The sequence below is a fragment of the Microcebus murinus genome, chromosome 7 (genome assembly GCF_040939455.1).
Source record: "Microcebus murinus isolate Inina chromosome 7, M.murinus_Inina_mat1.0, whole genome shotgun sequence".
Classification (NCBI taxonomy): Eukaryota; Metazoa; Chordata; class Mammalia; order Primates; family Cheirogaleidae; genus Microcebus; species Microcebus murinus.
Genome location: NC_134110.1, coordinates 106,917,115 through 106,932,775, shown reverse-complemented (window position 1 = coordinate 106,932,775; position 15,661 = coordinate 106,917,115). Strand labels below are relative to the sequence as shown.

At 40.4% G+C, this 15,661-nt stretch overlaps 1 protein-coding gene across 4 annotated transcripts in view; it reads right to left on the bottom strand.

Moving 5' to 3' along the window:
- The window catches only part of PRKDC (protein kinase, DNA-activated, catalytic subunit), a 159,173-nt gene that overhangs the window by 93,932 nt on the left and 49,580 nt on the right, over window positions 1-15,661 (bottom strand). For all 4 annotated transcript variants that reach the window (XM_012790025.2, XM_012790027.2, XM_076005322.1 and 1 more), the window contains 9 exons: window positions 14,309-14,408; window positions 12,530-12,663; window positions 9,919-10,170; window positions 7,247-7,470; window positions 5,858-6,066; window positions 5,297-5,429; window positions 4,691-4,849; window positions 3,671-3,874; window positions 185-370 (listed from right to left, as the gene is read on the bottom strand). In XM_012790025.2, coding sequence (XP_012645479.2) covers window positions 185-370; window positions 3,671-3,874; window positions 4,691-4,849; window positions 5,297-5,429; window positions 5,858-6,066; window positions 7,247-7,470; window positions 9,919-10,170; window positions 12,530-12,663; window positions 14,309-14,408 — 1,601 coding nt within the window. The remainder of the gene's footprint in view (window positions 1-184; window positions 371-3,670; window positions 3,875-4,690; window positions 4,850-5,296; window positions 5,430-5,857; window positions 6,067-7,246; window positions 7,471-9,918; window positions 10,171-12,529; window positions 12,664-14,308; window positions 14,409-15,661) is intronic.

Here is a 15,661-nt window from a genome sequence, read left to right as displayed (position 1 = left end):
TAATGATACAAAATAATGGGAAAAGTAACAAATGTAAAGTACTCTGCAGTTATCCTACCAAAATATTTTCTATTTATCACACCAATGAACTTTTGAAGCAACTTACAAAAATTTTTTAAAGATACAAGTTATAGACTTCAAAACAACAAACATTACTATATTTTTTTTAGGTTTCTCAAAGTACCTGTAAAAGTTTTGCTAGTAAGGCCAGCACTGCCATTTTACTTTCAGGAGGAGAATCCTTGGCCCACCACAAATCCAACTTCCTCCAATTTCGCAGAATTGCAGTCACAAGTTTCAGTCCTTGGTCTCTCTGACCTGCTCGAGCTCTGAAGCTCTGATCTAACATACCATTCAAAATGGCACTCACCTGAAACAACATTGTGGTGTGTGAAGAAAAAAGTCTTAATATTGAGAACGGCAGATACACAGAAAACTTTACTTTCATTTCACGGGTATTCTTGGAAAACAAAGATGCTATTTTTATAACAGAGGCTTGCCTACCTCAAAACTCCCCAAATTTGACCTGACTCATCTGTGCCATCAGGCTCATCCTGCCATCCTGGCTTTCTTATTTTGGGGCATTCTCGATGGAACTCCACTTGGAAGAGGAATTAGCTCTTTTCTGTCACCAGCACCACCACTGTACAATCATATGTACACACCCATGTACACAGCACACACATGCATACACATGTCCTTTCCCACCACCACCCTTTGAACAGAGTGCTAGCAAAAATCGTGGTTAGACCAGACTCAGTAATTCTGTCACTCTGACAATATAAACATTTTTCACAGGCACTTCAAATTACTAATATTTTTCCCTTTTCTTAGAAACATTTTCTTTTCCCTGAAAGTAACCCTTGTTTGCTTTCTTTGCTGTTTCTAGTGTGCCTATCATTAATTCGTCATCAAACTCTCCCAAGTTAATTATTAAGAAATCGCCTCAAGTCCTCTATACACACCAGGAAGTCCACCCCCTCCATCTCTATGGAGACTTGGTCCACACCTGTGTTGGGGCCAACTTCCTGCACCCAGCATCTCCTCTCTCCTGGCTCACTCCTGGAGAGCCTTGGGACTCTCTAGCAATAGCCTCCAGACAAGACATGTGTAGGAGAACCACTCCTTTGGGACCTGCCATGTCTGAAGCACCTACATTCTACTCTCATACATGATTAGTAGATCCAGCTGGAGTCAGAACCCCAGGCTGGAGATTTCTGTCATGAACTGTGGTGTCCACACTACTACTGAGAAGACAAAAGTCACTCAATTTCTTGATCTTTTTATATATAACTGGTTTTCCTCTTGTAGGAAGTTCTCAGGATCTTTTCTTGTGGTGAAACCCTAGGGTTCTGAATTCTCAAGAAATGTGCTCCATCTGGAGCCGTTTCTACGCACTGTGCTGGACATGCCATAGCCCTTTTCTACCTGGAAACTCAAGGCCTTCACTCCTGGGGGGTCCCCTTGAGCTGTCAACAGTGAATTCTCTCCTGGCCCTGCCCTCTGGCACCCAGGCCTCAAGCTCTGACCCCAGCGCTCCTCCACGTTTCTCTATTTTCTGTATTTTTCACTCTATTCTCTGTGAAAGTTCCTTGATCTTATCTTCCAAACCCATTCATATTTAATCTCTGATGCCTATGCTTAACTCCGAAGAGCTTTTTTGTTCTCTAATGTCCTTTATCAGTGGCAATTCTTATTTCGTGGATACAGTATCTTCCTGCAACTCTGAGGTTTTCTTCTTCTTCTATGTCCATTTCACTGAGCAGTCTCTGCCCTGAGCTGTTTTTTTCCTGCTGACCCCTTGGGAATCCCTTTCCTTGGGTGCCTGGGTTCCTTGGCTGCTGGCTCCCATGTCAGAACAGATGGAAGTGCTGTGCAGCGTGCAGGATGCGCTGGCGGTGAGGCCTGTTAAGAGCTGACCTGGCTGTTGGTGATGTTTCTATCTTTGTTTCCTGTTAGGGCTTGTCAGGATGTTCTGATATCCAGCCAAGGGGACACACCGAGCTGATAGTATTCTGGAAGCCAAATCAGGGAAAAGGGCCAAGAGCCTCCAAGTCTAGAATTAGGTAGGCTCCCACTTAATTTCCCTGCTTTCCCGAAGGTATCTTTACGTTCAGCCATGCCGGAGTTGTGCCATCCAGAGATATTGACCCTCTCCAGAGAATCAGCGCTCATCTTCTCCTAAAGTGGGAGGGTGAGACCCCAGCAGCAGGGAGAGGAGGGTGCCGCGGGCGAGGGCTGGCATTCCCCCAGTCCTCCCTGTCAGCCTCCCCTCACACTTGCAGTCCACGGCTGGCCCTGCTGGGGCTCCGCACATGGGGCCGCCAGTCCCTGCCGCCCTGTCGCATGTGGTGCAGCTGTCTTGGACTCTGAAGTCTATCATACTTGTCCTCTTTATTTACAGCTATTGTCACTCCTGAAAGTCATTCCACTTTCTGTGTCCTTTAAGATTGTGTTGTTGCCTTTTTTTAACCCCATTCTGTCACTTTAGAGGGATTTGGAGGAGGTAAAGGCATATGTTTTTATCTACCGTGTTCTCCAGAAGTCTGAATAGTTTCCGAGCTCAGAATGCTAAATCTTCTGACTATCATGGGTCTACTACAATTTTATTTCTAACTTTAAACAAATATAAATTCCGGCCGGGCGCAGTGGCTCACGCCTATAATCCTAGCTCTCTGGGAGGCCGAGGCGGGTGGATTGTTCGAGGTCAGGAGTTCGAAATCAGCCTGAGCAAAAGCGAGACCCCGTCTCTACTCTAAATAGAAATAAATTAATTGGCCAACTAATATATATAGAAAAAATTAGCCAGGCATGGTGGTGCATGCCTATAGTCCCAGCTACTCAGGAGGCTGAGGCAGGAAGATCGCTTGAGCCCAGGAGTTTGAGGTTGCTGTGAGCTAGGCTAATGCCACGGCACTCACTCTAACCTGGGCAACAAAGTAAAACTCTGTCTCAAAAATATATATATATATATATAAATTCCTAGTATAATCTAGTATAATCTACCACAAAATATTCCCCTATAATAGACAAGCCCTTTTTGGAATAAAAGCTCAACTTACCAGGAAATTATGTACTCTCCCTTAAAATGGTCATACAAACAGTTAACAGTTTCTGTCCCTACAGAGCGGGTTAGATTTCAAAATCCCAGAAGTTTAGCAAACCAAAGTCAAATATGTGTCCAATACTTATCTCGATTCAATGTGAGGGGACACAGGGGGTCATAGCAGGAATATGCAGGATATGATGGCTCAGCCTTGAGACCACAAGGGAGCTCTGAGTACAGGAAGGTCACTGGAGTGTGGGTGCCAGCTATGGCTGGCAGGAAAGCAAAGCCAGCTTTGGGCCTCAGGCTGCCTTGTAGGTGCCAATGCCACATCTTGGCAAAAGTCAACATCCTACTTAGTTGTGCCTTATAATATTAGGCCTAGAGATTTGGGTGAGGCATGAGGGAATGGAAAAAATAATCACTGTTTCAAATCCATTCATTAAGTATTGACTGGTAATGGCTATGTTTTGGTTTCTTTGATTTTGTTTTTAAATATTAGCAAGAGCTTTTAACCCTCTAAGAAGAAATCGTGTTTTGTTTTAATGGAATTCTTTCAGGAATATGGTAACCCTTCATAAGCATTATATGAGAAAATATTTACTTAAAGGAAAATTTCATTACCATTTTCGGATTATCCACTGATGATTTCATGAGCTCCAATACAGCAAGATCTAGATTTTTCAGCAGTTCAGTGTTGATTGTTTCAGAGAACAAACTATAGAAATACTCCCCGTGGGAGAAGCTGACGATGCCTCTCTGCGAGCTGCCTGAGGACGGCGTGGACACCACCGCTGAGTTCAGAAGAAGACTCACGAGGCGCTCGCACTGCAAGGAGGAAAGGAGAAGTACTCTGACTGGGGCACAGCCTCCCGGGTTACAGAAAGACCCTGGGGTATCAGATGACTTTGGAAAATCACAGTAAGGTCTAAAGAGAGCCTGATACGGGCAGCCTCGGTTCAAGTTTAACCAGCCTTGATTTTCTAGGTTTCACTTTGGGAAAGAAATCTTCCCTGACCCATGTTTCTTCCAAATGTCCAGAAAATCTTATCGTTGCTGATTTGAGAGTAAAGTCTAGGAAGGGCGAGTATTTTTAGACAATTCAAACATGTAATCATCTACATTAAGTGGATAAAGGGGCAAAGAAGAGGTTTCTGCCCCAAGAGAAAAGAAGATGGAACAGAGTGAACACACGAGCTGGCTGCAGATCTCAGCAGTAGTGGGGACTATTTTGATGCCAGCCTGCATAATTCAAAGGGCCACAAAGACATTTTTTTTGTGGTGCCTCTAGAATAGTCCCTCAGAAGCCCTCCCAAATCATTCACCCAAAGGACCACCATGGATGAGAGAAGAGGCCGCATGTCAACTTTACAGTCACAAAGTGTTCTCTGCCTAAGTACTTTTGGAAACAAGGTGGGATAGATGAAACCACAATTTAAAAGGAATATTATTGTTCTCTTTCTTTTATTTAAAAAAATTGCTGAGAAAATAGTCTTTTAGAAAGAAAGTCAGCTCATGTAAGCCAACTACAGTTGTCCAGCTAAGACCTTACCCAACTAAATTCCACTGTTTCTAGAGATACATTGCAAGTGAGTTATATATTTCCACCACTGGGAGAGCACAGTATATAGCTGTTTTTCCTACCAGTCCTCCAAAAGCAAAGGCCAGGTCCAGAAGTTCATGGGCCAGTCGCTTGCAACTAGGGTCTAGCAAAGGCAGACACTGTCTCTCATCTCCAGGGGCAATGCCTTTATAAACCAGGGAAAGAAGTTCTGTGCCAATAGAATGATGCCGATCTGTAGGCTAAAATAAAGTCAACACTGAAATGCCTAGCAAAAAGATAATTTATGGAAAGAAACAATTTCACTCCTCTCATTAATTAAAAAATCTACTTTAGCTACACTGACAACTGCCTTCCAATTTTCATGGAAATCTTAGCTCAACTTTGTTTACTACACTACATTTTTCATTGTGTTGTCTCAACACAAAGACACAATAGCAGTTCCTAAAGTTTTTCAGAAGGCTGCTCTGGAAATATTCAAATGTCCTTTATTTTACTTTCATTTTTTATTTATACATTTTTATATTTACTTACATGTTTATATCCCAGATACTACCTACACATCTAAAGCAAGTATTCCTATAATTCCCATTTAAGCATGCTCTATACCTAAAGAATATCCAACAAAGAATATAAATATTATCATACTAAAGCTAAAAGAAATACAAAAACAAACTGGTTGGGGTTACCTGAGGTGGTAATACAACATGCAGCAGACCAGCACTGTGAAGCTGTTTACAGGCAGACACAACAGAAGCCAGCCTGGTCCTGTCCAGGTGCGTGTCAGGGCTGTACAAGTCAACAGCACAAAGCTTCTCAATGCTGGACACGCAAGAAAGACAGAAAAACAGAAAGAAAACTAAGTAGGTTCTGATCTCATTACCAGGCTATAATGAAAACATATGTGCAGTGTTATAAACTTACCAATTACTTGGCACTCGAGTTCATTAACATGATCTTGGAAAGCAAACAGGCAACACCAAACCAGGTCCACACACACTCATCTAGCATGGAAATCTAACATGGAAATCTAACCATGTCTGAAGCTTGCTTACACTTGGTGCAGGCACTTGCTAAATACATGATTTCCAAACAATTGCTGAGGTCGCTGGCACCAAACACCCACTGGTGAGGCCCTTTCCCTAGGAAATGGGAGTGACACCAGCCATGGAGGGGCTGCAGAGCACTACAGAGTACTGGGACCACAAATTCCATGATAATGCAGGGCCTCACACCACCCGAGTGCCCACCTCTGTGCTGTGACTGTTTCCCTCAGGTGGGCCTCCAGGATGTCCCTGTGTGGGGGCTTCTTCAGCGCTTTCATCAGGTTCACACAAACACTGGGGAGATGATTCATAACTTGGACATCGCCGACGTTGAAACCTACGCTCACCGGCTCATACAGAGTCTCCACCAAGAGTTTCATAAGGTCTGTGGTACACAAATCCCTTTCCAACAGCTGTAAGAAATGGTTTGAATAAAAACATGCTGTCAGCCAGCATTTATTAATATATCTTCACCAGAGTGTAGAGTCCATGAGGTTGGGACTTTTGCCCACCCAGGGTAGGGGTTGGCAGAGTTTCTCTGCAGAGGGCTGGACAGTCAACACTTTAGGTTTGTGGGCTGCAACTCCTTACCCATCACAGCATGAACGCACAGACAGGTGGATAGAGGCACACGGCTGTGTTCCTATAAAAGTTTACCTACGAGAGCAGGCGGCAGGTGGGGTTCTGCCTGCAGACAGCTCCCCAGCCCCCAGCTTAGGGCTCTAATGTATCCCCAGGGCACAGAATGGGGCCTGGTGTGCAGCAGACACTTAGTACACGTTCCCTGGATGAACTGAATAGAGTTGATTTACAGAACAAGCCTCACAAATATATCTGCAAATATGTGCCATGTGTGTTTTCTAAGGTAGACGCTTGATCATAGTATAAAATGCAGCTGGGCATGGAGGCTGAGGCAGGGGGATCACCTGAGGCCAGGAGATTGAGAACAGCCTGGGCAACACAGCGAGACCCTCTCTCTATCAAAAAATTAAAAAATGAAAAAATTAGCTGGGTGTGGTGACGCACACCTGTGGGCCTACCTATTCAGGAGGCCAAGGCAGAAACATTGCTTGACCCCAGGAATTCAAGGTTACAGAATAAGACCTTGTCTCTAAAAAATCCAAAATAATTTTGAAAAAGAAAAAAAAATGCAACAAATAAAAGAATTAGAAAAAAATTTTATATTTTATTCACACAATGAAAATCTAAAGGAAACACAAACTTTTAATATTTTTAAAAACAGATGTACAACATGTTGACTTTAGTTAATAATAATGTATTGGATACTTGAAAATTGCCAAGAGATTTTAAATGTTCTCATCACAAAAAAATGTTACATATGTGAGGTAACGGATGTGTTAATTAGCCATTTAGCCATTCCACAATGTATACATATATCAAAACATCATGCCATATGCTATAAATACATATAGTTTTTCTCAATCAAAATAAATAAATAAATAAGAACAGATAACTCTTCTGACAACAGAAAGTTCTAGAAAAGCCAAAACCACTTCTAACAGGAGCTTTTAAAGCATTTTTCCAATACCAAGTACTGACCTCAAAGTAGCAGAGCTGCAGGAGAGACCCTACCTTCCATCCTTCTGGGGAGGTGCTGAGCAGGGTTGTGGTAAATTCCATAATCCGGACTGCAATGGTGCATTTGCTATAGTTGTACGTTTCTCTCTCCTGTGGGCTGAGGCTCTGACCTGCTGCCCCAGTGCCAAAGCATCTTTCTGCTGCTGTAATATCGTGCAGAGCAATGCTTTCTAAAAAGAAAGCCATTGCCTTCGAAAGTGAAGACTGTGCTCCAGTACCTATAATAATCACATTAAAATATTAATATATGCTTCCTCCCAACTCTAAGAGTAACATAAAATTGCTTCTTTAAGTACAGGTATGATATACTTTTAGTCAAAATTCAAAATTTTTCAAAAGAAAAAAACAGTTCAATAGAAGTTGAATAAAATGACAGTTATTTCTTCTCATTTCAAGAATAATAAAACCCAAATTGAATTCAATTTTAGAATCATACAATAAGAACGCATCTATGGAAAATCAGGTCTTAAAACACTATTCATAGGAATATAAATTAACACAATCATTTTAAAGGGCAATCTGGCAATTCATACCAAAAGCTTTTAAAAAAATATGCATGCCAATCCTATCAAATGCTTTAAAAAAACCACATGCTTTGATCTGGCGCTGAAATTTTAGCCTAATGAAATAACAGAATTTCAAAGACGTGTAACAACGTTCACTTTGGCATTGCTTTTATAATGAAAAAACAGAAACAACCTAAATGTCCTTCAAAGGGGCAACACCGAGACAAATTATGGCAGTGGTCTTCCAGTGGGTGTGGATGGCCACTGATCATCTTATGGAATCAAGTTTTAGATCAAATCCCAAACAGGCTTTTTCATAAAACTCATCTGTCTGAAAACACACTCAGACTGGTTCTCCTTTTCCATCTCTGTCCGGTTCGCCACCACCTTCTCCTGCTTAACAAAAGACAGGCAGGTGCCCGCTCACCTCTCCCAGTCTGACTACAGTTCACTGCCCCAGGGTACAGAGACCTTCATAGAAAGTCTCAGACAAATGGGACAATTTACAATATTGGTATACACGACAAAAGAATGAATAAAAGTAATGACTAAGACATCCTTTTGCAAAATGATCCCATTAAGTACAAAAAGAGAATAAAATATATACATATAATTTTTTCTGTATAGTAATAAAAAACTAGTAACAGTTTACTGTTTACTCATCTAAATTTTTTCTGTATAGAAAAAATTTAGATGAGTAAACAGTAAACTGTTACTAGTTTTTTATTACTGGGGAATGAGATTAGTTTTACTTCTTTATGGTTTTCCCTTGTTTAATTTTCAAAATGAGGTCATGAGATCCCTTAAAACAACAAATTTAAAGTGTAAAGTTGTACAGCTAACATTGATAAAAGTTTCACAGCTGTCTTAACCTATTCTTCTTAGCAGTATTTCATGCTGACGAGTCAACTCTTCTCAGAACTGTATAAAATCTGTGTTCCTGAGCATCAGCACGTATGTGTGCCTGCACATACGTGTGCATCACAGACACACATCACTAGACCACTTCTACTACCCTCAAGGGAAAAATAAGAATGCCTGGGTCTCCCAAATCCCCATACAGGGACTTCATCTCTGACAGAAGTAAAGACAGAATGATAGTTCCTTTCGTAAAGTACTGCCACTACGCACTACAGCATATAACCCATGCTAAAAATCATTTACATAACAGAATATATTCGAACTGGCAAGGCTGGGTTCAGTCCAAGGAGAAAAGGACTCACACGCCTGGCCGGAGAACTGGAAGCAGAGAGCACACCTGCCGGCTGACGTGCGCTCCAGCTGCTGCACACCAAGCACTGCCTCCTCCCTCCACAGGTCACCTCTAGAAAGCTAGGGTTGCCCACTTCCTTCTTCCCTGCTCCAGGTGAGGCGCACTTAGAGCATCCCACCTTGCGTGGGATGCTACTCTCTGCCAACACCACCATTATTACCACACTATGACAAAAAAGCTCAAGGAATATGAACATGCAAGAAAAATAAAGGCACTCTACACAAAAACTTAGCATGAGATCCCAGAGCTTCCTGTCAGGAAGAGCTCTTCTAATGTGCTCCACTTAAATGAAAACTGCCAAAGTTTATTTTATAAAAAGATCAAGGCCGGGCGCGGTGGCTCATGCCTGTAATCCTAGCTCTTTGGGAGGCCGAGGCGGGCGGATTACTCGAGGTCAGGAGTTCGAAACCAGCCTGAGCAAGAGCGAGACCCCGTCTCTACTATAAATAGAAAGAAATTAATTGGCCAACTAATATATATACAAAAAATTAGCCGGACACGGTGGCGAATGCCTGTAGTCCCAGCTACTTGGGAGGCTGAGGCAGGAGGATTGCTTGAGCCAGGAGTTTGAGGTTGCTGTGAGCTAGGCTGACGCCATGGCACTCACTCTAGCCTGGACAACAAAGCAAGACTCTGTCTCAAAAAAAAAAAAAAAAAAAGATCAAGAGCCTGTGAACAGGACAGCAAGCAAGGAGAGGGTCTGTTCAGACCTGCACAGCCTCAGCTCTGCTGCCTGCATCACCCCTCGCTGGGAGACTGCATGAGAAGGCGGGCAAGGCTCCTGGCACAGCACCTGGCACCATCGCTCTGATTCTGCCCCAGAGAGCTTCTGCCCCGGTGATTCCCGGCAGAACCTGGCCATACCAACTTGGGGCAAGGAGACCCACCCAGGACCTCGAGCGCCTCCACAGTCCCCTTCTGGATGAATGTGTGGTAGCACTCCAGGGCGGCCAGCAGCAGGTCCAGCCAGTGCAGCGCTGCGCGCAGGCTGAACCGCCCTGGCAGGTGGGAGAGGGTGGGCTGGGCCAGGATGCCCCCCGGCCGGCCACAGCTGCCGCCCCCCTCAAACATGTGTATGAGGAAAGAGACATCTTCTTCCTTGGTAATGTCTTTCAGCCATAAGGAAGGGGATTTGTTCCCTAAAAAAAAAAAAAAAAAAAAAAAAAAAAACCAGGATTAAAACACATGTATAAATAACTTCCATAATTAAATTTCTTTTGTGACTAATCGAAATTTCAAAATGATGTGGGATAATTTTTTATTTTACTATAGCACTCATAACTTGCTTCACTGTTATTTTTGTATTGCCATCAAAGCTGGTCTCTTCAGTGTCTTTAAACATTCCAGAAATAGCTGGATACCACTGTAATAGCAATAAACTAACATCCTTTCCCCTGCCTTTTTTCTTAAAAATTATTTTTCCTTTTTTTAAGTCACAAAAGAGCCCTGTGACCCTTGGTTCTGATGCTGGCTGTGCTGCCTCCCAGCTGTGAGGACGCAGCTTCTCTGCATCTCGGTTTCCTCATTCATGATGGAAAACAACACTAGTAACTACCTCTTGGTTATTACAAAGATTAAATGAATTAAAGTAGCTAGTATTCTAACACATGCTTAGAACAGCATCTACCACATGGTAAGTGCAGTGTTCGTTAAATACAAGAGTCAAATTATAAGCTTTTAAAAATATATTTTCTTTTAAATATTAAACCTTTACTAAATCAAAGAAAGAAATACATAAAATACATAGGCCTCCGCCTACGATCCACCCAGTGTTTCTCGGGGAGCATGTCTGCACTTGTCTGGGGTCTCAGTACTCAGAACCCACCGGAGCCACCCCTCTCCAACAGCCTGACACAGGCCAGAGGCAAGCCTGTGTCTGTCATAACATCCTACTGATTTGGGTGCTCATACACCCAGCACCCACACTGCAATGACCCAGAGACACCTGACACTGTCCCTTAAAAACCACTGGGGGGAAAAGAGACTGAATAAAGAAAAGCGGATGCCTGGAAGGCCTCAGTGGTTAAGTCAAAGAGGTTCACTCAATTTTTACAAATTATATGTTGGGAGAAGGGCAAGGCTCACTGACTACTTGGCACCTTTTGTCTAACAAAAACAACTGTGAGAGAAGGAGCTCTAATTCAGAATATACAAGGTCCCTCTCATAGGCAACTGAGAGGAGAAGACCAAAAACAAAGATCTGAGGATCAGTAGAGCTGACATCCCTAGAAACTGTGTGGGCCACAGGAGACAATAACTAGTTCTACCTATGTAGTATCAGGACCCCAGTTTCCTCTAAAAATAAGGGAAATACGAAGCCTCCTATCCCCCAGCCACCAGTCCACTCTTCATTGACTGACTTTACAGGATTGTTGTGAGAATGACTTAATACAAACAAACTTTAACTAAGAGCAGTAAGCATATTTAAAATACTAATGATGTTTTTAAAACAATTATCTAAATTAAAACACAGATATACATTTCCATTATACATGTAAAATAATGTAGTAAATTTATCTATATATTTATATAACATACATAAAATATAGCATGAATTCAATTATATTTACATGTACTATACAGTATATAGAATAAAGTATATAACAATATGACATATTCTACAGTATAACAAAATTTAGAATCCTTCTAAATTTTAGAAGCCTAGAAATATATAAAGTAATTTTTTCCCCTCTTGTTCCATGAGAAAAAGCCCAGACAGTAGATCCTGCAATCCCAGCATTTCCTACAAGCCTCTCACCCCGCACATGCTGCACCTCCCTCGCCTAGTGGTGCTGCCCATGCAGAGCCCAGCCCAGTGCTCCGTGCACGGTGGGGAGAGCTGGGCCTGTTCCATCCTGGGGCACAGCTGCCCCACTTCAAGGCTACCAAGCCCAGGTTTGCACTTATTGGAGAAAACCAAACAATACTCTTATTCCTAAGAAACTCAGTAATTAGTTCAATCCAAAGGTACAGTTTAATGGTTTAGGGAATAACTACTGAAAAGCATAGGTTCATTGCTTCTTTAATATCACAATGATGGGAGATCATTCAAATTTAAGATTCTAGCAATTTCTTATTAATTACATGTTAAAATAGAATGGTATTATTTCATTAACTGTTCATATTCTGAATCTTAATTAAATATCATGTTAACTGCAATGGTCACTGAACTCTTTACTTCCTTTAAATGGGATGGAAAAACAAAGCTGTAGCAAAATAAAAGATAATGGGAAATTTGAAATTTACTTATTATTTGACCAACATCAAAATAGCGTTTATCTTTCCTTCTAAAAATCTTTGAAAAATGAATACTCACAATTTATCATGTCACACAAATCTGAAATGATTACTGAACATACTTCTTCTATGTATTAGAAACATATTATTCATAACATTCATTTAAATAAATGGAAAGATCACATTTTAAACAAGTCCGCATCTCTAAGCAACTGGCAAAAGCAAAACCCATCATTTTATAGGACATAAGGATCACCATACCTGGCAATAACGGAACAAATTTATAAAAGAGTTCCATGGATTTGTGTCGACATTCTGTCTGGGGCCTCCCACAACAGGCTAAGAGCCACTTGACCAGATCCAGCAAGCACACGGAAGCTGAGGGAGGGAATCCTCTGCACAGAGACAACCACTGTCAGGAAAATACTCTTCAGCAATCAACATTTAGCTACCCAAGGGCCTAGAAACCATAAACTCAATTTTGCCACACTGATACATATGCAAAACTCATTAAAAGGTATTCAACTTATTTTTAATGTGCTGACATTAGAATACAATCAAAATGTATCAAGTTAAATGGGTCCCAAGTGCTGTTAACCTTCATTTTTAATATTTTTAATCAAGGAAAAAATTTGAAAGCATTTTTTAAAAATTTAAAACTTTAAAATATTAATTTTGAATTAAATTAATTCAATTAATTAATTGCTAATTGATTATTTAATGTTTTATTTAATTTAAATAATTAGTAATTGATAATTTATGTTCAAATAATAACCGATAAAATGATAAATTTAATCAAAACAATTAACTGTTAAATTATTATTAATTAATTTATTGTTAATTATATTATTATATAATGTTAATGTTCATGTTATATAATATTATATAATGTATTATTATATATTGTTAATTATATTATATATGTATATTACATTTATAATATATAGTGTATAACATATAATATATTATATATTTTATATATTATTGACTATATAATTAGTTGATTAAAAATAATAAATGATAATAAAATAATAAATAAGTAAATAGTTGATTAATTAAATTAATTTTAATTAATTTTTAATTTAAATTTTAAGATTTTTTTAATTCTTTAAAATTAAGTATTTCTATGCTTCCTTTCAACATATCTTAAAACGAAAGGAGGTTCAAGATACAAAGTAGCACTTCTCAAAGTGTGGTCCCTGGCCCAGCCTCACCAGTGCACTTGAAAATGCAAATTCTCTGGCCCTGCCCCAGACCTACCTGACACAGAAATTCTGAGGGAGGGGCTCACCTGGCAATCTGTGTTTTAACTAGACCTCCAAGTAATTCTAACACATGCAAAAGTTGAGAACCAATGATCTAAAGAGACATCATTAGTTAATAGTAGAATCTGGAAGAATCAATTTTAAAACAGCAGAGAAAATAGTAATATCCAGTCTACATAAGACCATGCTTCTCCAGACTGGTGGCTGCCAGCACAGACACCAGAGCTCCCCAGACAGCCTGTAGAGAGATCCGGAGGGGCTAATGCATGACACCCCCACCCTGAGAATGAGACACTGTGGAGATGAAAATGAGGGCAAAGAGTAAAAACCACTAGCCAACACTGTAGCACTGAGTAGCTTCGTTTCATAATTCTGTAATTTCATATCTTTCAAAATCCTACTATTTCCACATTCAGTACTTATACTTCAAAATCTACAACCTAACAGTTCATGCATATTCTGGTCCAATAATCTACATGTGTATTCAAAATTAATGCAGATAAAATAAAACATCTCAGTTATAAAGCTAATTTTCAATTTCTATCTATTATCCCAACCAAGATCAAATACCTTATATCTTATACCTTTAACCAAGTATTTTCAAACACAGAGCTGTTTAACTTCTTTGGAAAACTGACTCTTCATACTTCCACACATTCCTTGTTTAGAAATGAACTCTTTATACTTTCACACATCCATCTCAGGTGGTCCTTTATTAGCAGAGCATTAGTTTTACAATGGGGAAAAAAATAGAAAAGGAAGCAAGATCACCTACCGTGGCAAACGTCGTTTTTTTGCTTTGTTTAAAGAAACATGCTTCTTTTCAATGATTCGGCTTAGGTGATCAATGGCATCACAACACTGTTGAACCGTACCTGTTCTCAAGCACAAAGATGTATTTCCAAACAAATTATATGCCTGGTTTAATAATAATGTAATTAATATAATCAATAATATAAATTGGTATTCTAAATCTGTTGGCCTAATTATTTAATTTAGAAGGTAATATTACTATAGATTTAATATCATTTCATCCCTCAGAATATAAAACTTAAATAAATGATTTACATTGCATGTCCCAAAGCAAACACAAAACTCATACTTAACACCACAAGATAGTATGGTACATGCACACACATACAAGCAATGCCACACCTAACCAGAAACTACACTGGCAGCAGCCCAAAGCACAGCCTCACATGGTAGATTTGAGATGGAAGACACCTTGCAGGTGTCACCAAGCCTACATACCAGGCCAGAGCCTGTGCACCTCAAAGTAAGGCTGTTATTTAAGGAGTAAAAGTTCCTTGACCTTCTTTCATCTTAAGTAGGATAAACTATAGTATAGTTCAATAATACAGCCACTACAGGCCGGGCGCAGTGGCTCACGCCTGTAATCCTAGCTCTCTGGGAGGCCGAGGCGGGCGGATTGCTCAAGGTCAGGAGTTCAAAACCAGCCTGAGCAAGAGCGAGACCCCGTCTCTACTATAAATAGAAAGAAATTAATTGGCCAACTGATATGTATATAAAAAATTAGCCGGGCATGGTGGCGCATGCCTGTAGTCCCAGCTACTCGGGAGGCTGAGGCAGAAGGATCGCTCGAGCCCAGGAGTGTGAGGTTGCTGTGAGCTAGGCTGACGCCACGGCACTCACTCTAGCCTGGACAACAAAGCGAGACTCTGTCTCAAAAAAAAAAAAAAAAAATACAGCCACTACAGAAGGAGAACTTAAGTAAGATGATAAAGCCACCCACAGATTGTCTAGAATTATTTATGAGAAGAGCTTTATACAACTTATTTTGTTCTCTATCACCAAGAAAAAGTTTTCTTTGCATGCTTTTTAAATACAGCAGTGATTTTGTTCAGAAAATTCACCTATGTGGGAAATAAATAAAGCAAAGTTAAGCTATTTGATGGCAAGGACTTAATTTTAAGCATTTTTGCCCATAGTTGACTACCAAGAAGAATAATAGAGCTCAGCCTGTCTTTTAAAAAAATAAACAGAAACTAAGATCTGAATCAGTGAAAGAGAAGTCCTGCCACCCACAGGTGTGTGACCCTCTCTGTCACTAACACCCACTACTAGGTCTCTGTGCCAGATAGGGAGATCTCTAAGAAGTCGTCTAGCT